A 25,851-nucleotide genomic window follows, 5' to 3' on the forward strand; every position below is an offset into this window, starting at 1 on the left:
CTACTCATCTGTTGTCTCCTTCCTACATTCCTCTTAACATATCACCACATTTTCACAACCTGCATGATCGAGCTGATGCCCTTTTCTTCCTCTTCCAATCTTGTTTCATATTCAGGAAGCAAACATGCATGTAACCGAATTCTCCTGCTGTGGAACGCACAGATATGCAAAGGACTGTTTACGTTGCACCGAAATGAGAAAAGAATTTACTTAAACAAAACAAAAAGCTGTCGAGAGAGTTTTTGCATGAAAGAATGTAACAGTTGGTGGAACATTCGGCTTCTGAGGATTTACGCGGTAGGCATATTCTCCTGAAAGAAATGCGAAACATTAGAATAACAGTGTAATTCAGTCTGATCACTAGCTTGCTACTTCAACTCAGATGCATGTGCTGCTGTAATGAGAAAATGAGCTATTGATTTAAATGAGCGCTTTCAGCATAATGATTTTCATTCGAGGATTAAAGCACAGCAAACAAGACTATCTGTGATATTTCGCTTTACATTAATATATTTTCAGTGTTGGGCTTTAAGCATCATCTTATAGGGCAAATTAAATATGTCTGGCTTTAATGGATGAGTGAATCAATCAATACATTGTTCTCTGTTATCACTTACAGCCAAGCCTGTACGCCCTGGCCACTACCCAGTCTGCTCTCCCACCAACCCCTTCTTTATCCGAGGCTTCAGCGATCAGCCCATCGCCTTCTGCAACGCTGTTTTCCACAACAGGAACCAAGCAGCCCCTGCTGCTGCTGCTGCTGCTGCTACCTCTGCTCCTTCCTCTCCTATATCTGCTTCTCCTACTTCTCCCTCAACACCAGAGAGTGAGCCCAGGCTACCTGAGTCCAACTCCAATCAGAACAGCCCTGCCAAACACCTCGACTTCCAAAATAATGATGCACATGACAGCAATGTTCAAAACAATATGTGAGTAAAACAGCTGTTTTGGCGATTTTAGTCACTTTTTGTGGTTCTTACCATATTTCACCTTCTTGACTTTAATTAATAATCGGTATCATATAACTTTAACTAAGCCACACTTTCTGGCTCTCTCTGGTTTTATATGAGATCGTAATGAGGGGCAATACCTGTATGCCACTTACTGTTGTCTGGAACTTTCTTGAGCTTGCATCAAGAGTGTTTACTAACCTTTTTATCTGACCCACAGACCAGTCAGACTTACAAAAAAACTTCTTTCTCAATGTCTTTCATTTGAGTCATTTAGTGACTGATACCACCAGTTAATCCAATATGTTTACATAATAATTGGGTTTGTACTGTTAGCCTGCACTTTGTCCTTATTTTCTATTTTATTTATAATCTTTTAATCCATTAGGATTAACTCGGTGAATTAGGTTGTTTGAATGGATTTGTTTATCCTTACTCCTGCCTAAACATTTCAAACATGTATTTGCCTTTTGAACATTATTTAGCTTTTTTTAAATCTCTGCCTTATTCGTGTCTTTAACATAACTTGATTGATTGTAAAAGTTGAGCTGTTCTTCGTAGCCATAGTTGGCTTTCTTATTTATTTCATTATAGTTTCAACTGCTGTCTCCAGTCAAGGATGACGTTTGTCTCTTAGTTAGAGTGATGTGAAAACCCTTCACATTTTGATACATGCCAATACTATCAATGAGGTAAACAGTTTGAAAGTCAATTTTTGATATGACCACCGTTACTCTTTGACAGAGCCTGAAGCCTCTTAGGCAGCTTTCTTGTGATTTCTGTAAGTTGTCTTCAGGAATAGTTTGCCAGGCTTCTTGAGGAACATTCAAAGCCTTTCTTTGGATGTTTCTGCCTTTTGTTCCTTTTGCTGTTAAGGTGACCCACACTTCATTAATGTTGCTGTCCAGGCTCGGGGGGGGGCAGTCGATGACTGATTTATTGGTTCATTGTGTGTTTTTCTCTCTTTTTTTTTAAATATCCATGTATGCTTTTTTTTATTTCAAATCACTGTCGCGCTGAAAAACAAAACTGACTGAAAATGGAGAAAAAGAGACTAATGTCCAAAAGAATATTGTTTGAAAGACTTTCAGACAAGCTGTGGACCTGTTGCTCAGGATAACTCGACCTGATATCATGTAACAGACACACTGGTGCATGCTTTGCCACGATACTTGGGCTAAGACCTTTGCACAGTACTACAAATGAGTTCTGTCTGTTGCTGTTCTAAATGCATATAGTCTGCACTCTGCTTGTGAAGCAGTCAAAAGTCTTCAAGTTCATAAAGTTTTCATGTTTACTTCAGCTGTTTCATGTAATGAAAAGTCTCGATTATAGCTCGAGATTTTAAAAGATAACTTTCACGCAATGTTGACACGTGCTTGTGTTTCTGCTGTTACAGGCCTCCGGCTGAATCAGAAAGCCAAGCAGACAACGCTTCTGAAATACTCGATTCAGAAAACGGTGAGCCCTGTTCAGATAAAGCCTGTAAAAAGTAATGAGAATTTTTATAATCGCAATCAGCAGAGGTAAATGGATTTATTTTTATGACTGTTTTTTTAAGTGATTGTCATTATGCCATCATATAAACCATTAGGTTTGAATGTTGCTTTATATACTCTTCCAGATTGCTGGCTGTTAAAGCAGTGATTGCCCTGCTGCTGTCATAAACCTTTCTTTTTGTTCATATTACGTTTGTGTAATGAAGTTGTAGTCAGTAGATTTAACTCTCACTCTGAGCCAGTGGGAAGTGAAGTCAGGGATTTCTTCTCCTTCTGCATAGAGTGATATTAGCAGGATACAGATGATCGTTTTTGTAAAACTTCAATGAAAAATGTGCAGTGAACTGCTCCCGCTGCTCGAGGTTTTTGTTTGAGGCAAAAGCTTTTTGTGTCTGTGGGTGTGCGTGAGCGCGCGCGCTTGTCTGCACCCGTCGGCGACAGACTCTGGAGGAGATGGATTAGGCTTGCTGTGTCATTACTCAGATAGAGACAGGTAACCGACAGACAGACTGCGACGCCCACCTCAGCTTCTGACCCAGTGATGACAGTTGTTGAGTTGTGTAACAACACCACACCTCTTTGATTCTCAAGGAATATCAATAAAAGTCAGAAACGGGGTTTGTGCCAATAAATCAGTCTGCTGCTACAATATGAGCTTTTAATTAAATATCACAGATCACTACTGATTTTCACTACCTGTTTGAACCCTTAAAGGATTTAATCAGGCTTAGTTCAAGTCTGGTTTCCCATTATTATTTCTTCTGTCAACAATGCTGTGGAAGAAATGTCAATATTTTGCTCTTTTTGTCTATAAATTTCTAATTTTTTCAGCATTTTTTTATTCATTCAGATTTATTTCTTATTTTCCTTCATACTAGGAAAATGTCTACTGTAATTATCATGTAATCAGACTTTTGAAGCCATATTTCTTCTGGTTCATCACTACTATTTACCGTTGTTCTTCTCAGTGTCATGAATTTCAGTGAGTTATGAAGAAATGCACATCTCAAAGATCAGCAGCCTCTTATTTCTTATTTATAGCATGTTTAAATGTAACCTTCAGTGTTACAGTGTCTACATGTGCAACATCACACATGACAGGATAAGGATTTTTATTAACTCACAATATTTTTTTCTACTTAAGGGATTAAACTGAACGGGCCTCATAATCCAGTCAAGCGTGAGGTCCCATGATTGCATCCATCTCATGAAATTGTGCACAAATTAAATAAAGTTGCTTCTGTGCATAACAATGGATAAATCCACAGAGGCTTGCTAAAAACTGAGAAGCAACTGAAGTGTCTTGTTATGTTTTGTCAATACGTTGTCATGCAGAAAGGCCAAGTGGATGTTTGGTGAAATGAATCTCTGTCACAGTAATTCAGGTAGAATGCCAGCCTCCGAGGGTTGAGTTAATAGAGTCGCTGCTGGGGCTGAATTCAGTTCATCAGGTTCTGCAGGATATAAAAATGATCCAGGAACCAGTATTAAAACCAGACCCAATTTCCCAAGAAAGTGTTGTTGGTTTTCTGCTAATAAAAGTCCTTGGGATGGTTGTACTTTAATGCAAGGACACCTTAGATGGGAAACATGAGGCACTTATGGTCAAATGGCAGTGTTTGCCACTGTTTATTGGTCATTCGTTCAAGCAACATTAAATGTGTTTATGTCCTGTAGAGATGTTACACAATGAAAACTCTTCAGGTGCAGGTGAAAGTTACAAAACCTATAAGTGACAGTCAGTATTTGTGTTACCATGGCATCAGTCTTTCTGGTAACTTTAATGAATTGTTAGTAGAAAATAACCTAATGGCCCTGCCCGTAATCAATCAGCATGAAGCTTTGGGCAGCTAAACCTGTGCTGGTGCTGCTTTTCCATCCTTGCCTTACTGATGGGGTTGCCAGATCAGTAAAGTGCTTGTAAAATCTTCTGTTTAGTCATTCAAATGTGAGATATTGGCGTCTAATACAATACATTATGCAGCTGCTTGTTCCAAGGCCGTCTAACTTCACTTTCACATTAGGCTGTTTTAATTGAACGTACGTGTCTGTTACAAACCCACTTTTCCTCCCTCACTTCACACGCCACCAGCCTTGTCACTGTGCACCTGCCTGCCTCCTTATGCACTCTTTCTGTCCACAGGAAACACCACAGATATCAATGACAACAGGTAAGACCTGAGCACTCTTTTTAAATAACGGCAAAGCACCTGCTGGTGTCTGTCGCTGACTTACTGGTGGGTAGAAATATTGGTTGTAATTAGCTGTCTTTTAATTTCAGTGACTAATTAAGTTAATGCATCTAGTAGCAGTAAATAATGGTAGAAGCATACATCACAAACTGTGCTGCCACATTTGTCTTGCACGCACTGATCGCACTTCTGTTTTAGAATGAGGACTGTAAAAGCATTGATTTGACTCTTACTGCTGTTTCTTTCTGCATCACTGCTGCCCCCTTGTTGCTGTCACTGCTACTGCTGCTGCTGCTGCTGTGGATGATGCTGCAACGGCATGTGGTTCTGCTCTATCTGTCTTAGCATGTGTCTGAATGTGAATTCTGTATCCAGAACTGATGTGTGTGACAATCAGGACCCAGCTAAACTCTACAGTCTGCAGCCAGAGGCTTCAGCCAGCTAATAGTCCTGAGCAGGTAAGAAAGCAGAATGGGGAAGCTATTTATGGAGAAGATACACTATTAACAATTCATAACCATTCAAATTGGTCATTATTTATAATGGTTATGAATTCTGGTTGTAGGAGTACGCTGTGAATTTCTCACCAAGAGCCCCAACAGACTAGAATCAGCACTGACAGATTTGGTAGTAGGATGCATAGAAGCGTGTTAGATAATGCTCGAGAATGGACATTTTCCTCAGTTCATCGCGCATTGTGCTGTAGTAAAATGCGATTACAATTGATGTATTGGGTCATGAGGTCTTATGAATCAGCACTATTTCTTTAAGGCTGCTTGGCTTCAGCTCTTTGGTGCTTTGTGGGCAGCTGTAACAATGTGAGAAACCTGGGTGAGTTTTTATTTTAAGAGTGTGAGACACTTTGCACAAAAATACCTAACAGACATGATCTGTATGCACCTTCCTTTAAAAATACTTCACTGTTGACAGTGAATTGACCTTATTTAGGAATGCATATTTAATTTAAACTGCAATCATGTTAAGACTAATAATGTCCAATATGCTATATATTCCTCCACTCTGAGGAATGCAATGAAGATGAGGGGACGTTATTCTAACTTTTCAAGTCCTTTCAGCTGGAGTAAAGTTTGCAAGCGAGTAAATACAAGTCTTCCACAAAGCTGCTGAATTTTATGTGCTGTTAAATCTAAATCGTGCCCCAGAGTACACTGTGCAGTTCTCAAATAAAAGTAACTCCTTAGTAAAGACACCAGGTATAAAATGACTCGAGACATGTTCCTTCTGGCATTGATGGCATGACTCACTGGCTGCTGTCTCCTGTTTTCTGCAATCCTTTGCTTTCACCATTTCTCTCAAATGTATCTGTCGCTCTTATTCACTATTTCTGTCTATGTCTGTCTCTCTCTCTCTCCAGGCAGACGTTTTTTCTGAGGCCTCTGTAAATCTGCATGCAGCTGATCACTGTCCTCCCAGACTCCCCTTCCTCTCGCATCCTCCTCACCTGCTGTAAACACACCTCCTGTGTCTTTTTTAGGCACCCTGCTTGTTTTCTTCGATCCTTTCTCGTTTCTGTATTATGACGTGTGGGGTGTAACAGTTTGACAAGCACTGCATCTCAAATGCCTGACCTGGCAACCTACACCTGTGATGCTGCTGCACCCCCTCCCCCATGACTTGAAATATGAAGGGACCACAAATAGAAAGGTGGGGAAGAGAAAGTGCCGTGTGGTAGGTTTCCACTAGGTTGTGCTGTTTGTCTCAGTGAAAGACTCAGTGAGGGATGTCGGCATTGAGCATTATGATTATTATTAGAACTATCATCAGTGTCATTAATAAACATATGGAAAATCTAAAAGACAAAAAATACTAACAACATGAAAACAGTTTGATCCTTGTGATCACTTTTCTGATATTTATACTTTTCACTGCATGTTGATTTTCAATGTTGGTTGTCAGCATTTTTCAAAAAATATGTATTAAAGAGGAAGAACACTAGTGAAGCAACAATATAAACATGTTAAAGTCCCAAAACCAGAATAGAAGATAAGCATCGAGATGTGTACGCTGTTAGTACCAAATCTCATTAGAAGAACAACAGCCAACAATGCTCCAAGCTGTCTATCAGAAATCAGCTGTCTGTGGCTCTCAGTAAACAGTCAAAAACAGGTCGTGCCTATATTGTGTCATTTTTCAAAGTGAGTTTCAAAGTAATTCCCCCAAAATGTTTGAGAACTGCTCTTTTTAGCAAATGTTAGTCAGTGTACTTGTTAAGGACTATGTTCAGTCATGGATATAAACACATCTGGTGCTCTGGTGAGCATTTACCGCAGCAGGATGATGTATGCAGGACTTACTAAAAATACTCCACGGTTCATAGTGATCAGGAAAAATGTTAGAAAAGTGTGAGAGAGAGCACATAGCCTGAGAGAAAGATATGAGTATTCGTAGTAAATCTACCGACGCCAGCAAACTACACTCACTGGCCACTTTATTAGATATACCTGTTCAACTGCTCATTAAACTAATGCAATGAAGCATCGAGGCAGTTCTTCAGGCAAAAGTGGACCTAACAAAGTGTCCCTTGAGTTTAAAATACTCATATACACATATACTGTGGATGATACTTGGCCAGGGCTTAATATAGACAATAAACGTATGAGACTCCATAAGACTCTTTAAGGCACAAGTTTGTGCTTTATCAGCCTCAGAGGACACATTGTAGCAAGTTTTAGATGTGAGCAGAAAGCAAAGACAAGACAAAAGCAAATGAAGACAGATTGTTTTGTAAAGACTCATCGTGTCGTTGTAAAGGCGACTTTACGCTGTAAATTATCCCTTAAAACTGCCTGTCAGGGATTGTGCGTGAAATATTTAGTCACTGTCATGTTATGCAAGAGCATGGCAGAGTGGAAAAAGTGTGTAGCAACTATTTTTATACTAGCTGGAAAGAAATATATTATTTATTGTTTGCTCTACTTCAAATATTTACTGGCTGTTTATCTCTAATTTATAACGGTTTTCGAGTGAAGCATTATCATTTTGTTTTGATGTGCAACTGTATTATTTTTATAGTCCCTGTAGTGAATCATAAAGATTTGAGATTTCTGCAGTTTTGTGTGACAGCCGCCGTTCCAAGAAACGTTTAACAAAATGACTAATCTTACGGTTCTTTGCTGAACCACCTCAGAGTGAAACCAAAGCCCCGACTGTAGTGAGTCACTTAAATAGGATCTTATTCTGTGCGAGCTCTAAGCTCTGCTGGAGACATGAAGCAAGGGTTACTCCAGGTTATCAAGAGCTGATACAATCCTGTCTTATCCTGCTGACTCACACACACACATGCGCACATGGATGTAGCACCTCATCAGCCAGTGAGATATTTGACCTTTGACCCCTAAGTACAGATAATGTATCAGTCCTGTATTGATTGGGTGTAGTCTGTTTTCTGAGCATATACAGTGGGGCAAAAAAGTATTTAGTCAGCCACCGATTGTGCAAGTTCCCCCACCTAAAATGATGACAGAGGTCAGTAATTTGCACCAGAGGTACACTTCAACTGTGAGAGACAGAATGTGAAAAAAAATCCATGAATCCACATGGTAGGATTTGTAAAGAATTTATTCGTAAATCAGGGTGGAAAATAAGTATTTGGTCAATAACAAAAATACAACTCAATACTTTGTAACATAACCTTTGTTGGCAATAACAGAGGTCAAACGTTTACTATAGGTCTTTACCAGGTTTGCACACACAGTAGCTGGTATTTTGGCCCATTCCTCCATGCAGATCTTCTCGAGAGCAGTGATGTTTTGGGGCTGTCGCCGAGCAACACGGACTTTCAACTCCCGCCACAGATTTTCTATGGGGTTGAGTTCTGGAGACTGGCTAGGCCACTCCAGGACTTTCAAATGCTTCTTACGGAGCCACTCCTTTGTTGCCCGGGCGGTGTGTTTTGGATCATTGTCATGTTGGAAGACCCAGCCTCGTTTCATCTTCAAAGTTCTCACTGATGGAAGGAGGTTTTGGCTCAAAATCTCACGATACATGGCCCCATTCATTCTGTCCTTAACACGGATCAGTCGTCCTGTCCCCTTGGCAGAAAAACAGCCCCATAGCATGATGTTTCCACCCCCATGCTTCACAGTAGGTATGGTGTTCTTGGGATGCAACTCAGTATTCTTCTTCCTCCAAACACGACGAGTTGAGTTTATACCAAAAAGTTCTACTTTGGTTTCATCTGACCACATGACATTCTCCCAATCCTCTGCTGTATCATCCATGTGCTCTCTGGCAAACTTCAGACGGGCCTGGACATGCACTGGCTTCAGCAGCGGAACACGTCTGGCACTGCGGGATTTGATTCCCTGCCGTTGTAGTGTGTTACTGATGGTGACCTTTGTTACTTTGGTCCCAGCTCTCTGCAGGTCATTCACCAGGTCCCCCCGTGTGGTTCTGGGATCTTTGCTCACCGTTCTCATGATCATTTTGACCCCACGGGATGAGATCTTGCGTGGAGCCCCAGATCGAGGGAGATTATCAGTGGTCTTGTATGTCTTCCATTTTCTGATGATTGCTCCCACAGTTGATTTTTTCACACCAAGCTGCTTGCCTATTGTAGATTCACTCTTCCCAGTCTGGTGCAGGTCTACAATACTTTTCCTGGTGTCCTTCGAAAGCTCTTTGGTCTTGGCCATGGCGGAGTTTGGAGTCTGACTGTTTGAGGCTGTGGACAGGTGTCTTTTATACAGATGATGAGTTCAAACAGGTGCCATTCATACAGGTAACGAGTGGGGGACAGAAAAGCTTCTTACAGAAGACGTTACAGGTCTGTGAGAGCCAGAGATTTTCCTTGTTTGAGGTGACCAAATACTTATTTTCCACCCTAATTTACGAATAAATTCTTTACAAATCCTACCATGTGAATTCATGAATTTTTTTTTCACATTCTGTCTCTCACAGTTGAAGTGTACCTCTGGTGCAAATTACTGACCTCTGTCATCATTTTAAGTGGGGGAACTTGCACAATCGGTGGCTGACTAAATACTTTTTTGCCCCACTGTATGAAGGCTGTTCACTCGCACACTGACCGTCAGTAGCTCCTCGCCACCCGTCACATTCACTCTGTGCACCTCCTGATCAGACAGTCAGGATGGAAGGGTCGAGGGTGACAGTGGACACTGAGCTTTGCGTGTCTGTGTGCAGTTCTGCATATGATTGCGTGTATTCCACAGATAAAAGCTGTCTCTCATTAGCAGAGTTTTGCACCTGCTTCTAACCAAAATGGACCAGTAATGTTTATCAAAGCAGTCTACAGGTTAATGTGCATGAACAGCATATTTGTCTTTAAGTGGACGAAGGAAGGAGTTTTATTTTCTGAAGTGCACAACAGTGTGGCCGTGTTGCAGACATACACACTTCCTGTGCTGTGTGGTTGCTCAGATACGTCTACTTCACCCTGTAATAGTGTTTTTCTACAATGTTATAACAAACATAGACTGTATATAAAAGATGGACATAGTCACCACATCACCCAGTGGTTTGTAAAGTTCTGCCATGAAGTCTTGAACCGAGCTTGTTGGCCTTCTCTGTGTTTTTGCTCGTAGTCTGGTTTCAAGAGTTGATGCCCCTGCTCTAAAGTATCCCCAGCTTTCTCTTTCTTTTTGATTCTAATCAGAACTATAATTGATAAAATGAACAACATATCGTATTTGATAAGAACTGAAGTGTGAGAGTTAAGAGTTATCAGTAAGAGTTATCAGGAAAGTGTTTACTGAGGTAATGGAGGGAGGGAACTGAGGGTCGCTTTCACATCAGAGTGTATAGACCTCTACATAATGTGACATTTTATTGAACCCTGAGGAGTCAGACAGACTGCAGGTTTGATCCACTCCGGCTTCACTTTTCAGACTCTGCAGCTATGTCCTCCTTTCATATTCAGTATATGATGAAAAACATAAGGATTTATCTATGTGATATGGTTTAGTACCATTACCTAACCTGCTTATGCTTTAATGGGTCAGGCGGGTGGGGTGTGGTGCTAAGGTTACCAGTCAACACACAGAGACGGGCTCACATCCACACCTTTAGACAATTAGGTCACCAATTAACCCAGCTTATGGATGTCTTTTAATATCCTAATGTTAACTAACTGGCACCATAAAGTATTTAATTACTATACTACTATATTTTTTACGGTTGTCCCTCTTTAACACAAAGATGTTACTTGTAACAGATAATTATTATTACAGGACTGAGGTTGAGTGAAATGTGTGTAGCATTCTAATTATTATTACATCCCTTTAATTGCCCTTTAAATCTGAGTATTTTTTCCATCATCTGTCTTTTTGAAAGGTAATAAAAGGCCACTGAACTTTTGAAGTTGCGTGTGTTTACATAACCTACAGAAGAAAACAGCCTCCTGCACTGTGGTTGCTCATCAAACTGGGAGTGTCTGCGTTTATTTTATTTTTGAAAAAACAATTGTTCTGTTTGTCTTAAAGTAATTGTAACAAATCTAAAAAAATATTCCGACAAGATCAAAGAATTGTGATACTGTATCCTGAACATGCAGGAAGAGGACTGCAGGAATGGCCGAGCGGTTAAAAAAGAGACAGAGGCGAAGTGTCTGTGTTTATTTGTACAACAGTGTGTTGTTTTGTTTGTTTATGGCGTGTGATTTAGTGCATGAACTACTCTCTTCTGTAGCTGCTGAGAAACAGCGCTGTTATTTCATGAACTCACCTTTCAATAAATATGATGCTGTGCACAGAGGATTACCACACGCTCTTGTCATTATTCTTCTTTAATGTTATTTGTAAAAGCCAAATAAAACATTATAACGTCAGTAACCTCTGCAGCTCGCAGCCCAGGAGAGAAGCAGGAGAGATAAAGCAGCTTTAAAAACAGCTGCACCAGTGATGTCAGTGGGACCTCACAACAAATCCCCAGCAAAATACTGGAATTAACATTACCTTGACCCCTCAATAAAGTCTTGTAAAATGTGAGCTTATTAAATTATTTTTAAAAATGTACATGATAATGATGTTATGTTATAATGATTTTCTACCATTTTGTTCAAACTATGTTTATCTAGTGTAATCGTAGTACTGTCCAAGTTCAATATTTTGATTTTTGAAACGAGGACACCAAACAAACCGTGCAGTTTGTTCGAGAACACGTTTTCAATTTAACAGTTTCACATCAAGTTGAACGAGCACAAAGTTTGGGGGGATTGTTTTAAATCAAAATAAATCATTCTAACCTTGTATGTATTTATTTGAAAATAGTATTTATAAAGATTGAAATTTGTATTAAGTATCTCGGATAAGTGAGACATTAGGGCACAGTCCAGTGTTGTGCATGACCTCATGAGTCCAGCCAAGGAGGTAAAGTTTGATTGGGCAATGGATTCCCTGGGCCAGGAGCCATGAGGGTAAAGTGCATCAGGAGGGGACACAGATCAGAAGACTTGCATCATACTTAACAGTCAGTATCAGTGGAAACTGACTGAAACAGAGGCTGTCATCCTGTGCACTGCTGAGTGGACCTGAACTTAAAACACCGTGAGTACACATCTGATGCATATTTATAGATCATGTCACATCTACCCGACACAGTGATGTCTGACATTTGATGCTTGTATTATTTAAACGAATGATAAGTCTGCAGTTTCTGCTGTGGGCAATTTTTAAATTAGTAGGAAACGCTCGACATGAGTGTTGTAGCCAACACTGAACATTAAAGAAGATCAGAGGTCTTGAAGCATCGTGCTGGATATAAATTTTATATAATGATGGCAGAACTGAGTTATTGAGTTCAAGGGTTCTTCTGTGAATGGGCTATTAAACTGATGCATGTACCTCTAACCACACAGGCAGTTTTTTATGTAGGTAAAAGTAGGTCATGAACCCAAATATGATTTTTAAAACAGCTTCTATGAGTAATGTTTTCGTAACAGATCATAGATTTTGCTGAAAATCTATTAGTACTGGCTGCTCATGAAATTAAGTGAAGCATCAGTTTAGCATTTTGACAAAGGGAGACAAAGTTCATCAATACAACAAATCAAAAGGAAAGTAACAGCTGCTCGGGCTCAAGTGGAAAAGAGGTCAAGCCAATAAATATTTTCTTAAACATGACATAGACTCATCAATAATCTTAGAGTTGTTACAATAAGGATGATTTGTGTCTGCAGCTGCACAGCGTCTAATCTGAATTTCTTTTTGACGCGTATCTGTTTAATGGAGGAATGACCAGAATGTATGGGTCACTAATGAGGTCAATGACTGTTTTTTACCCCACAATGCAACCTCTCTGCTGTGTAGCTTATCTCTTATAACCTGCAGTGGAGACGCGGATCTTTATCATTTGTTTAGATTGTTTAGCTTGAACTGCAGTGACTTGTGGCTTGTTGTGGAAAACCACTGTGGGTAACCACTGTTCCACAACCCCGAGCTTACAGGTGCCTTTGTCCACACAAGCAGTTCTCCACTTTTTCAGTTTTGGATTCACACGATTGGTTTCGCTACACCGGCACAGAGGCTCATCAGGAATGATAATAATCTCTGACATGAGGCAACCAGCCAGCAACGAGCCAGTGACCTGATGTAATTTTTCAATTTATCGTGGAAGATCCTCTCACGTTATTAAACTTTAACAAAAAGCTAAAGCCAGGTTGAATCTCGTGGCAATTGTGGCAGCTGCTGCACTGCTGCTGGTGGGCGGAAACACACAGGTAAACAGTAAAGTACTGGCAGCTAGACTCATTAAACTCTCTTACTTAATGGAAACATTTTTTTTTACGCACTAAAATAAAAATATGCGTCGTATCGAATATAAACTTTAACCTCCTAAGACCCGAACTCTTCCACAGCATGCATTTTTAATTTCTCTTTGATATTTGGTCACATTGGGGCCCGATGAATGTAAAAACAAAGAATTGCCAGATTTTTTATTTTTTTTTACCTTATTTTTGTTTTTAAGAAAAATAAGAGCCACATATGAGGATATTCGTTTAAAATTTTGATACAACAGTAGCAGTATAACGTCCTCGTAAGTGGATATCAGGCCCTTGTAGAGCAAAATTGAGTATTTTGGTCTAAATAACCCAAAAATGTGATGTCCACATATGTGGACGCCAGGTCCTAGGAGGTTAATAGTGAGTCTTATTTTAATTTTGCATTTATTGCCGTGAATTCAGTCTTTCGTGAACTATGACAAGGTAATTCCCTCTTCTACTTGCAGTTTACCGATATAGAAATACTTCCAGTTGAAAAACTGCTCCTGAGGTCTTTACCTTTAACGCTTCTTAGCCACACAGACACTGGAAACATCACACATCCACAAGATTCAAAGTGAAAACACAAAATAATAACATATACCCATCACAACACTAATTCTAAATGAAGGATTTAAACTTAAACATTCATGTGTGTCTTACTAATGTGCAAAACTATACCAGTAAAAGTTGCTTACAGTTTATAGGCTGTTCTCCACAAAGCATTTACAACATTTGGCGCGTCACAAGTTTGCAAAGAATGATATATTAATGCACACAGCTTATTTTAGTTTAACATAAATGCGTTACAGTTATACTCACCACAATTCACCTAGAAGATTTCGGCATGAGCTATACACATGGAATAAATAAAAGCATTACATCACTCACTTTGACAGGCATCAGTACGACAGCACGTGCATTCATTGAAAACAGACTAACCTCCAGTCGTGAGGGTAGCCATGACGACCAAGGAGGCCGATAGCAGGGTGTATAATCGGAAGATCAAGGCCCGACAGTCATCTGACAACTCAAGCTCTGGTATGGACAAAATACTGTTTTATACTGTAAGCTGATCTTTCAGTTCTGTCTATTTTTACACAGTTTTAGGTGAAAGATATATTCAGTATATTTAAAAGTTTAGCGAACGATGTGAGAAACATCTGTTCTTCTCTCTGCAGCTGGCAATCATGATAAGGTGGTGGAAGAAGATGCGAGGCAGTGGGAACGATGTACTGAGGTATTTCATCACTGTTTCTTTAAGTGGTTTACAAAGGCAACACAGTTACTGAAACGTGATTTGAAAGAAATGTTTTTTTCCTCTTGTAGAAGATCAAAATAAAAGTCATGGAGCAGGTCCAGGATCAGCTCAATGAAATTCTAGACAGAGTTCTGACTGAGTCCGTCCAGTCCCTCTCCAACACCCAGTCAACAGTAAATGGAAAGACAAAAAATATAAGCTCATCCAGGTAAGAATGACACACAAATTGGTCTGTTGGTCACCATATTTTTTTATGCTAATCACTGAAGTGTGTGACTGTTTTTCTGTTTATGCTTTGTGTCAGATCTCAGAGAATGGATGATGGCAAAGTGTTTATGGCCAGGGCGTCACTGCTGGAGTGAGTATAAAAGATGTGAAAACACCCAAATTAAACCAGAGTCGGGTTTAACACAAGGGTTTAACATCTACAGATTGTCAGTGTACATAGTTTTCAAATAGAAAATTCTAATTTAATTGGATATATGCATGGTTTATGCATTTTATTAGGTTATTCAACTGCTCGTTAATGGATTTATCTGATCAGCGCATCAAATGCACATTTAGGCATGTAGATATGGACAAGGTGACCTGCTGAAGTTCACAGTGAACACAAGAATGAGAAAAAAAAATGATTTAGGTGACTTTTAACGTGGCATGGTTGTTTATGCCAGACAGGCTGGTCTGAATGAAGCTGTTGACTTACTGGGATTTTCCCACACACATCTCGATGGTTCACAGAGAATGGGTCAAAAAAGCAGATGGGCTTACAGGAGCAGAAAGTTTACTTGGGCTCCTGATCATACCGGACATACAGACTGAACAATGGAGACTGAAAAAACGTTGCCTAAATCTAAAGTCTAAATATATGCTGCTATATTCAGATGGTCAGAATTTGGTGTAAACGACATGAAGAATGTGTTCATCCCGTTTGTGTCTATGGGTCAGGCTGGTGATGCTTTGTTGATGGGGGGTATAACTTTGGCACACCTTGGGCCCCTTAGTACCAAGTGGCCATCATTTAAATGTGACAGCCTACCTACGCATCATTACTGACCCTCTCCATCCCTTTATGACTGTCTACTGTCTACTCATCTACTGATGGCTGCTTCCAGCAGCATAAACATGAGCCATCTGTACTCAAACGTCCTGCACAGTCACATGCCATCTCAATCCGAGAGCACCTTTGGTTTGTGATGGAACATGAGATTTACCTCATGCATCAGATAAGTCTGATGCTGTCGCTTCAATATGGCCTTAAATCTCTGAGGAACGTCCCCGGTACCTTCATGAATCGGCGACACAAAAAGGAGTCTAACCCAGAGCTAGCAAGGCGCACCCAATCAAACTGCAAACTTAGATGGGACTAGCACGTTTTTGTAAACCTTTGCAATATTCACAGCAGAGTTCGCACAGGTTTATCAAACATGGGGCCATTTTATTGATTTTGTTGTGTATTTATTTGTGTCTTTCCTCTTCTTTCTCAGCGAACTGTTCGAGATCAGCCACATCCGGACCATTTACCACATGTTCATAGCTGTTCTCATCATTTTCTTTTTGAGCACTCTGGCTGTTGACTACATCGATCAGGGCAGGTCAGTGGGACACGTGGATGTGTGTGTGTGTGTGTGTGTGGTACTGCCATGTGTCAAACTCTTTAACCCTGAACCAAATCTAACAGAAACTCAATTAATCCAAGACTTCCTGTTCTCTTATCTCCCGCCTTCCTTGCCCCTCTGCTCATCTGGTAGCAGAAAGATAACGAATCAACTCCTCTGAGTATTTCTTCTCTTGCTTTGGGCAGTGTCGTAATGATTTGGTTTTTGTTTGCAGTTGCAAATGTTCCTCATTTGAGCTAGTGCCAGTGGGCAACTCTGCTGCGTGCAAATGATTTGATCCATTCAGCTTCAGTTAACAGTGAATTTTTATTTACATGCGCTAAATGATTGTACACAAATAATACTATCACACTTGTGACACTTTTCTTTAAAAAAAGACACAACTGTAAGTGTGTGTTTAAAATCTATTAATATCATCACTGGAGGGGCCTTTTGGATGAAAGAATGTCAGAGGAAAAATATTCAATGGCGTTCACGATTCGAGCAATGAAAAGAAAACCCAGCTGTGCTTGAATACAATCAAAGTGGTTTCCAATACATAATAAATATTGTTCTTTATTTCTTTATTTGTTGGTTTTCAATCCCAGGTTAGTGTTGGAGTTTGACCTGCTGTTCTACGCCTTTGGGAAGCTGGGGACGGTCACTGTAGCCTGGGCCATCATGTTTTCTTACACCCTGAGCGTTCCCTATTACACCCTGCTTTTTTGGGGCTCTTTGTACCACAAAGTCCCCTCCAAGATGGGGCTGTCTCTGGGGATGGGGCTGATCCTGTATCTCATACAGACCTGCATACTTGGAGTCTTCCCCATCTATGTTGTTGTGCACCACCAGTTGCCACCTGCATCGCGGTTTATTGTGATACTGGAACAGGTGAGTCTGTCACACGTGCAGCCGCTCATTTTTTCATTTACTGCATATTCAGTGTAAAGAGCTACTTTGTGTTCAAATGCAACAGGAAAAAAAAGATTATTGGTAATGACCTGTGCTAGAAACACACTGTATCATAGATAACATTACACACATATTCACTGGCAATCATAGGTAATCCAAATTGTAGAAGCAGTAATTCACTGCCCTCAGCTGGAACATTGTGATAAAGATAGCCTGCTAGCCAGAGATGGGAGCTTTCCAACTGGAAAGTCACCAAAGGAGAAAGCATCTCTGGCAGCAGATCTCACTGCAGCCAGCATTTGAACATCACAAACCCATACACTAATACCTCCTCATCCTCTTTATCACATCGGCCCCGGCCTCCAAAATCAGTCTTAGCACTAAAATCATTTTAGCTCTGTTTGATGGAGTGAGATAATCTCGGTGCTTAGATGCTTCCGGGAAAACCCTGGCCATGATCCTCATCTGACTGAGTCCAATCAGTCTTTTTTGTATTTACATGATGTTCATGGCATTTTAAAACTGCTGAGTTTGATGCAGAAATTAAATATTCAAACTCCCTGAATTGCCCCAAAATGCGGTTCACTGCTGCTTTATGATGCTCCCTGCTCTACGCAGATTGATTGTGCATCATCTCTGAACTGCAGTTTATGACAAATTAAGCCAAGTTCTGCAACTGTGCTGCTCTCTGCCCCACCATGCTGCACTGCTTCATGTTTGATGGGAGTGCACATAAATCATGAGTCAACAACAAAAGAGAAACAAAAAAGAAAAAAAGAGATGTGAGTATCTGGATGTTTCATTTCGGGCAGCTTGTCAGTTCTTGGAGTGAAGACATACATCTACAGTAGAAGCAGCTAATACTGATACACTGTCTCCCTTCACGTAATAACTGTATCCATTTTCTCCAGATTCGATTCCTGATGAAAACCTACTCGTTCTTAAGAGAAACGGCTCCTGTTATCATGAAGAATGCTCCAAAGGAAGGTATTGTATTGAAGTCCGGTGTATTTTCTCTCCGGGCGCTATCATTACTCACAGTGACACTCCCGGAAACAAGGGGGGAAAATGACTTAAGCAGAACTCTGCAGGTTACCTATGTAATAACTTTAAAACTAACAATGAATCTGCAGCTAGAGATGCTCTTGTAAAGGTCTGTTAGTGGGAGATAAAAATATGAAACATGAGGGGAGACCGAGAGCAAAAACATGAATACTTAAAACAAATGCCCCCTGGAGAAAACTGTAGTCCTGACTTAAGCAGTAAAACTGACATAAAATCGAAATGGAAGTTAAGATCATTTCTTCACACAGAAGGTCCGTTAAATACATTTTTTATAGAGCAGGGCTGTAATACAAGTTTTTAAAGGACGCCACACTAGCTGGAACAAACTACAGCAAACCATTTAGTAAAACTGATGAGTCTTTAAGGCAGATAATTTGGTATAATGGCTTAATGATTCAGCGACAACCCGAGTGTTGTTTAATTTTTAAAGACGGCCACTTGTTTACAGGTTCTTGCATTAAAGGCACAGTGAAGCTGTGAAATTAAACGAATAATGAATGACTCAACAAGACTTTAATGTGAAGCCACTTTTAAAATAACTTAAAGGTTTTGGACACAAACATGATGGCCACACTAACGGCGTTGTCTTTGTCTTTTCAGGAGAAAATCACAGATTCCCAACATTTTCCAGCTATTTGTACTTCCTCTTCTGTCCAACGCTCATTTACAGGGAATCATACCCTCGGTAGGATATATTAACCCCTCATTTTGGCTGGTTATTTATGCTCTTCTGTTCTAGTAATTATCAAAATGATCTATGTCCAGTTTTCATTAAAACTGGAGGTTCTGTCATGTGACACAAACTCACAAAGCCAGCAACGACTTTCTTTTTTATTCATTACAGCATCAAATCCCATCTCTCAGAATCTATAGCTCAGCAGCTACAAACATAAATCTAAAGACGGCTGAAAAACAACAAGATGCAGTTATAAGCAGTCGTGTTGATCTGAGATTAGATGCATTGTGGAATCCCTAATCTGGACTGCAGCACTCGAGACAAATTCAGGCAACATGAAAACTGATAAAAATTTGAGAACAGAGCACACATTAAGAATAATCTTACATCTGAAATTTATGAAATGTCCTTTTGTTGCAGAAATCGCCACATACGATGGAACTATGTTGGCATTACTCTTGGCATGGTGAGATAAAATGTTGCTTTCCTATTTATAATTCAGCACTTTTGCTTTGAATATCTAACAAAAGACTTGGTAGTGTCTGCTGACCTAAAAAGAAGTTTTACTTCTTTATACTGAAATAATCTGAAGTAATAATATATCCCTGATCGCAGTTATCGCTAAGCCATTTCCACATTTGTACTTCTGATTCTCGTGTGTGTTCTCCGTTTCATTTCCTCTTTTATGGGATGTTCTCGAACCTCTTTGATGTTCCCTTTGCAGATTTTGGGGTGCCTGTTCTACGGCTACTTTATCCTGGTGCGTCTCTGCATGCCGGTCTTTAGAACCCAGACCAACGTGCCTTTCAGTAAACGAACAATGGTTTTGGCTATTTTTCACTCTATATTACCAGGTATGTCCTCTTATTCAAAGAGTCCTCAGCTGTACACACACAAACTCAACGTAACATCCATTATCTCTCATGCGTGTGAGTCAGCACTGGTTAATATTTTACTAAGCCTGCAATGTAGGAAAGGACTCCAGAGTGTCGTTAAGACAGTGATAAGATGAAAGATGCTAACATGAATCTGATACAAGTAATCAAAGGCTGAAATGTTTATGACTCCCTTTGAGTGAAGAGCGAGTTAGTGCAATAGCATCTGTGCCAAGTTACAATTCCTCTGAGAAAACTGGGGGCAATGCCCAAAATAAAATCGCTCCATGCAATTCTCTCCGTCTGTGTGTGTGTTGCAGGAATAATGCTCCTCCTGCTGTGTTTCTTTGCCTTCCTGCACTGCTGGCTCAACCTCTTCGGGGAGCTCCTGCGTTTTGCTGACAGAATGTTCTATAAGGTGTGCGGCTGATTTTTGTGGACACTTTAATTGGTCCAGTGGTCATTTTCTGTTTCTGTGCTGTAGACTCATTATTTTCTGAAATGCTTACTTTTACAGACAAGCAAATTCTGATTAATGACAAGTGAAATGGCAGCAGGGTGACCTGCTGGTCCCCAAACAGTTTTACTTTTCCATCGCTGAATCCTGTTGATTTATATAACTCTTGAGCAAGAGCTGAAAATACTTGCTTATCGTGGTTGGCCACTTTCACTTCCACAAATCTTATTCGCTTATGGCACTCTAAGTACGCCTGAGAGTTTGAATGAATTTAGCTATAAAAGATATCAAGGCACTTGGGGGAATGTGGGGCAGGATTTTACCAGAAAACGTCTGTGTGGTTGTGAGTGAGACTTTTCTTCACTCTTATGTATTTTCGTCATAATCATACTCTAATGTTAGCCATGGGGCTTTTTGTAGGTTTGTGCAAAAAATGGATGTAAGACAACGAGACAGTGTTTTGCAAATTTCATCTTTGTTTTAAAAATGCTAAATAATCTTGAAAAGATTCTAGTGTGTGTATTTTATGTTAATTACAAGAGTTGATTCACCTAATTTACAATGTGGCTCCAAATTGTTCTTAACCTTTAAACCTCTTATCTGCCCTAGATGCATGTCTGTGATGGCACTTTATTGGTTTAATAATGTTCAAATGACACTGCTTGTCAGCTGAAACAGTTGGGACAAACGTGCATAGACTGTATATAAATGATGGCCATGCCACTGTGCCAACACCCATTAGATAGTGAAGTGCTGTTTTGAATCCTTGGGTTGAGCATTTTGGACTTTTCCTATCTTGTTATTTTATAACTGGTAATGACAAGTCTGACTGAGACACTGAGTACACTGCACATGAGTCACAAGGAAGCCACACCCTAAAGCATACCCTCTTTTGTCAACAACTCTAAATCCGACTATAAATGACAGAATGAGCAGCATGGTGTATTAAATCAAACAATATAACCGTTAGATTGTGTTTAAGAAGTCACATTTTTTATAGTCACACTTCTGTTTGCAACCAGTTGAGTCGCCTCCTGCTGGTCATTGAAAAGAATGCATGCATTGGCTTTGTTTTTCTCACATCTGAAATTTACGTGCAGCTTTTATAGAAAGGTTTCGCACACAATCAGAGATTGCACCGAGGTGTCTGTTTAAACCGATGAAGATTAAACCAGTATACCCACCCAGGAACTTGATGCACTGTGCAGAACTGCATTGCTTTCACCTCCAAGACCCATTTACAAATCCTTAGTTGTAGGGTTTGGTATACACTAAGATGTTTTAATAATAGCGAATCTCTCATCAGTAGAAATAGATGATCAATAATAAACATTCACTCCTATTCAGGCCTTTTTCTTGATGTTTTTATTCTGATGAGTGACTCATCCTCTGTTGTTTTTTCAGGACTGGTGGAACTCTACGTCTTTTGCTAACTATTACCGTACCTGGAACATAGTGGTTCATGACTGGCTGTATTACTATGGCTACAGGGACTTTCTTTGGGTGAGCAGAGTACTAATACTGCAGACTAACACATGTATATTGAACAAAACAAATCCCATAACTCTGTTGGTTTCGTCTCTGTTTATAAACCAGCATGTGTGTGGCAATTTAACTGTTGTTAAGTCAGTCTGACCCCTGAACTTTTAGCCAAATCCTCTTTCTGTTCACTCTCCAATCCCTGCAGCTGTCAAATAGGAAATTCCGAACTGCTGCCATGCTCTCGGTTTTCATAGTCTCTGCCGTCGTTCACGAGTATGCTTTGGCCATGGGGTTCGGCTTCTTCTACCCAGTCATGTTCTTGCTCTTTGCCGTCTTTGGAGGTGAGGGGTGTGTTTATTATTCATGGGACAGTTGTTAGCGCAGCATAAGTAACTTGTGTGCTGACCCAGCTACAGAAATTCATTCATTTGCCTAAAAGCCTTTTAAAGGGAGAAAAACACAGACACATTTTTCATGTCTACATTATTACCGCTGATAAAAGCACTGTGTTTGAGACGCCTATCCATAGCTTGTTAAAAATATGTAAACGGCTTTTGCTTTGAAGAGTGTGCCTTCAAACTTTCGAGTTAAATTCTTCAATTATTCACAAAAACACTGTAAAAAGTCTGTTTTTATAGGATTCTCACTCAATGTTTTGGTTTCTTCTCTCTGCGTGTCCTTGTCCCTTTATCGACCTCCTGCTCTCTCAATAACAGATACAAAGAAAGAACCGAAAGCCCATTAACAAATCCCCTTTCCCATCTTCTCTTAGTGGCATTCAACTTCACCATGACCGACAAGCGACAGAGCCCTGTCTGCAACATCATCATGTGGGTGTGTCTCTTCATCGGTCAGGGTGTGCAGGTGTGCCTGTACTGCCAGGAGTGGTACGCCCAGATATACTGCCCACGGACAGGAGTACGTACTCCCACGTTTGACCGAGATCTCTGTTTGTAAAGTTTTTCCTTTATATGTAGAAAATGCCTTTTCTCCTCTCCTCTATAAATAGTTTCTTCATATCATTTAATAGAATCACATAGAAAGCAATCCTAAAAAAGCCATTTTCCCACAATGTCTTACTGGGCTTACGCACAATCTCAAAATACAATCAGCCAGCTCTTCAGAAAGAAGCCATACACAAGTACATTTTACAGCATCAAATGTGGGTCACAAAAGATGCTTTCAGTCAGTTATCTTACTTTACTTCTCTGGATACAGAAGCACAAATTTGGCTAAAATCCATAAAAATTGACAGAAAAAGAGGTGAGTGACCTCTTTTTGCAGAAGAATTATGAAGAAATGTGTACTCATGCTAGGAGAATTCACCTCTGAGAGACTTCTTATTGAGTTTGAAGGCATGGAAACAGTTTTATCCCAAACTGCACGAGTAGTGAAGGTTTGTGCAGATCTATCCTGATTTAAAGTTGTGGGTTTCAAATTAAACACCAAGTTATTTTTTTGTAGATGTCATTAGACTGACTTTGACCCCTGCGTTAGATGACCCCTAAATGGAAAATAGGTCAACGGGTGAACAAACTTCAGGCGAGAATGAAAAAACTCATGTACACAAGCACATTACAGACGTCAGCAGCAAAATGAGAGTGGTAACAAACAGCCTCTTCCACTCATTCATTATCTTGACTTAATTGTCTGTTCTCATCCACAGTGATTCATATATTCATTACCGTCCTGCAGACTACATGCATTTGTGTAAACACGTGTACACGTAATCCCGTGCTGCAGATTCACGTGTTGAGCAGCAGATGTGAATAAAAGTGTGACATGTTTTTAACACTTTAAAAGTTGCCTTCCGACACCAAGAGTCTGATGAAGTCAGAGATGTAAAGGATTTGCTCGACAGATGGGCTCAGTGCTTACCGCACTAGGAACAACTGTATGTCCGTGTATCCCCAGAGGAGGAATCCTCTAAAGCCAGTGGAATAATTCACACACACAATAGCTTAACACAGATAACATCTGTCTACAAATAGAAGTGCTCTGCACAATGAGATTGTAACTTGAGAGAAATGGATGTTAAATCTACTAATAATTTAATAAAATGATTAAAGTTACTAGAAGGAGAAGGAGGAGAAGTGCGGCATGTATATTTGGCCCAATTCTTTTCCTTTTTCTCAACAGAATAGCTTCTGGGAGCTGGTGATGCCTCGATCTTGGTCCTGCAGCTACCAGAGATGAGGCCATCCCTCTCGCAGGCAGGAGGAATAACTGATGAAGTCTGAAAGTCTGAAAATGAAGATGTAGCTCTGCAAGGCCTGATGGACTGAGTGTGGAAGAGAGCAAGGTTTTCTGTTATCAGTGCGTAAAAGATTTATTGCAGTCAGGATGTTGTGTCACTGAACTATTTCAGGTTTTTATTTGTGCAGGTGGTATTTTTATCACTAATATTCATTAAAATGGGCTGTAACCGAGCATGTAGAACATGTAGAACATATAGAACAGCGGTCTCCAACCTTTTTTGCGCCACGGACCGGTTTTTGCCCGACAATATTTTCACGGACCAGCCTTTAAGGTGTCGCGGAAAAATACAACAAAATAAAACTAGTACCGGTACTGAAAAATAGAAGATTTATTTATAACACACGTGAAAAGACCCAGGAAAACGGAGTTAACGATAAAAACGATAACAAAATAACGCTGAAAACCGATAAAAACCACACATTTCACACCTGAGCCTCAACTCTCACGGCCCGGTACCAAACGACTCACGGACCGGTACCAAACGACTCACGGACCGATACCGGTCCGAGGCCCGGGGGTTGGGGACCGCTGATATAGAACATCATACCATCTGATAACAACGGCACATAATACAACATGGTAGTTCAGTGAGATTTAGACTTTTGATAGGTGGAGCTAGCCCAGCTGTTTCCCATTTTATATGAGAAGTCAGCTTAGTCATATACACAGTACTGTAGAGGAGAAAAAAAAGTACTGTACGAAGCCATACAATATCTTAATAAATAATATTTTTAAGCATTAAATAAATTTAAATATGGTATTAACAAGGCCTTACAGGCTTCAGGTTTATTACAGTTAGAATATTTAATTGCATTTCTTGCCCAGCTTATTTTTATTCCAGACAAAACACTTTTGTTTGTTTCGTTATTGTAGATTTTTATATGAGTTTTCTGTTTGTAGGACTGAAAAAAACTTAAAAGTGACAGAAAACTTTAAACAGGCTTTGACAAACACCGGGCACCTGGCCTGCAGTGTGTGTGCGCTGCGTGTTTAATCCTGCCTCGGTTGACATTCAGCTGCCAGGGATTGGCTGGGAAAGCAGGTATCTTAACCAGCCAACCACAGGCTGCACAGCATCTTATCAGTATGCTGCAAAGCCTCTGTTTGCCTGCCTGCAACGTCATCCAGGAAGAAGAGGATTACCATTGGTACAGTGTTTGCATTAATGATGTAATGCTCTGTAAACTGATATACTGTAATACCAACGGGGCTCATGGAGGCAAATGCAGAACAGATAGTTTTAGAGTGAGTGTCAAAGCAGAAATGAATGGATTTAGTACATTAAATTTTATGTTTGAAAATAAAATTTGTTTGCATTTTCTTTATTTAAAAAAAAATCTGCATATTGTTTTGTTTTTTTTTTATCTCCAGCTTTCATTATCAGGAAATATCTATACATACCTCATTGCCAATAATGAGTCTCTATCTTCTGCACACTGCATATGAATCCAAAAGGGAATAACGCTTTGCAGAAATAAAGATAAAAAAGTGAAATCTCTTGTTATTTAGCCACATAAGGTCATGGAAACTGCAAAAGCTTTTTATATAAATTAAGCAGAAATGGAACAGCTGGTAATTCATTTGGTAAATCTTCGTTTTACAATAGGACTTCTATGATCGGGAGAAATATCAACTTTTTCATCTGCTAAAAGCTTCACGGTGTTCACTTGAACAGCAACAGTAAAGCCGTGAGCCTTTAAAACAAACAAACAAACAAACAAAAAAAAAAGGGCTTAAAGAGGCTAAAATGTTCAATAATCTGAGGGAAACGGCGAGGATGTTACATTTTCTGTAGGTTTTCACAAAGTTTGATCCCCCTCACACATACTCTAGCATTATTATACACCCAACAGCCACAGCGTGAAAAACCACCTCCCCTCAGTGTGTGCAG

The 25,851-nt window shown here is 40.0% G+C and overlaps 2 protein-coding genes across 3 annotated transcripts in view; both read left to right on the forward strand.

Annotated features, from left to right (window-relative positions):
- Positions 1-7,343, forward strand: part of kif5ab (kinesin family member 5A, b) — a 69,195-nt gene extending 61,852 nt beyond the window's left edge. Inside the window, exons 25-29 of one of the 2 annotated variants that reach the window (XM_040008418.1) lie at positions 620-929; positions 2,350-2,411; positions 4,593-4,620; positions 4,987-5,099; positions 6,017-7,343. In XM_040008418.1, the coding sequence (XP_039864352.1) occupies positions 620-929; positions 2,350-2,411; positions 4,593-4,620; positions 4,987-5,086 (500 nt within the window). In that variant the 3' untranslated portion in view covers positions 5,087-5,099; positions 6,017-7,343. The remainder of the gene's footprint in view (positions 1-619; positions 930-2,349; positions 2,412-4,592; positions 4,621-4,986; positions 5,100-6,016) is intronic. The other variant, XM_040008419.1, reaches the window with a different exon arrangement.
- Positions 7,344-11,904: 4,561 nt separating this feature from the next.
- On the forward strand, positions 11,905-24,240 carry soat2 (sterol O-acyltransferase 2). Its single transcript, XM_040008532.1, has 16 exons — positions 11,905-12,164; positions 14,278-14,419; positions 14,560-14,618; positions 14,708-14,847; positions 14,944-14,997; positions 16,124-16,231; positions 16,843-17,125; positions 18,058-18,133; positions 18,812-18,896; positions 19,308-19,353; positions 19,612-19,741; positions 20,083-20,180; positions 21,624-21,722; positions 21,907-22,042; positions 22,474-22,619; positions 23,841-24,240. The coding sequence occupies exons 2-16, from the start codon at positions 14,341-14,343 to the stop codon at positions 23,895-23,897; spliced, it is 1,596 nt and encodes a 531-aa protein (XP_039864466.1). The 5' UTR covers positions 11,905-12,164; positions 14,278-14,340; the 3' UTR covers positions 23,898-24,240.
- Positions 24,241-25,851: the final 1,611 nt, after the last annotated feature.

The sequence above is a fragment of the Simochromis diagramma genome, unplaced genomic scaffold (assembly GCF_900408965.1).
Source record: "Simochromis diagramma unplaced genomic scaffold, fSimDia1.1 OVJJ01000320.1, whole genome shotgun sequence".
NCBI lineage: Eukaryota > Metazoa > Chordata > Actinopteri > Cichliformes > Cichlidae > Simochromis > Simochromis diagramma.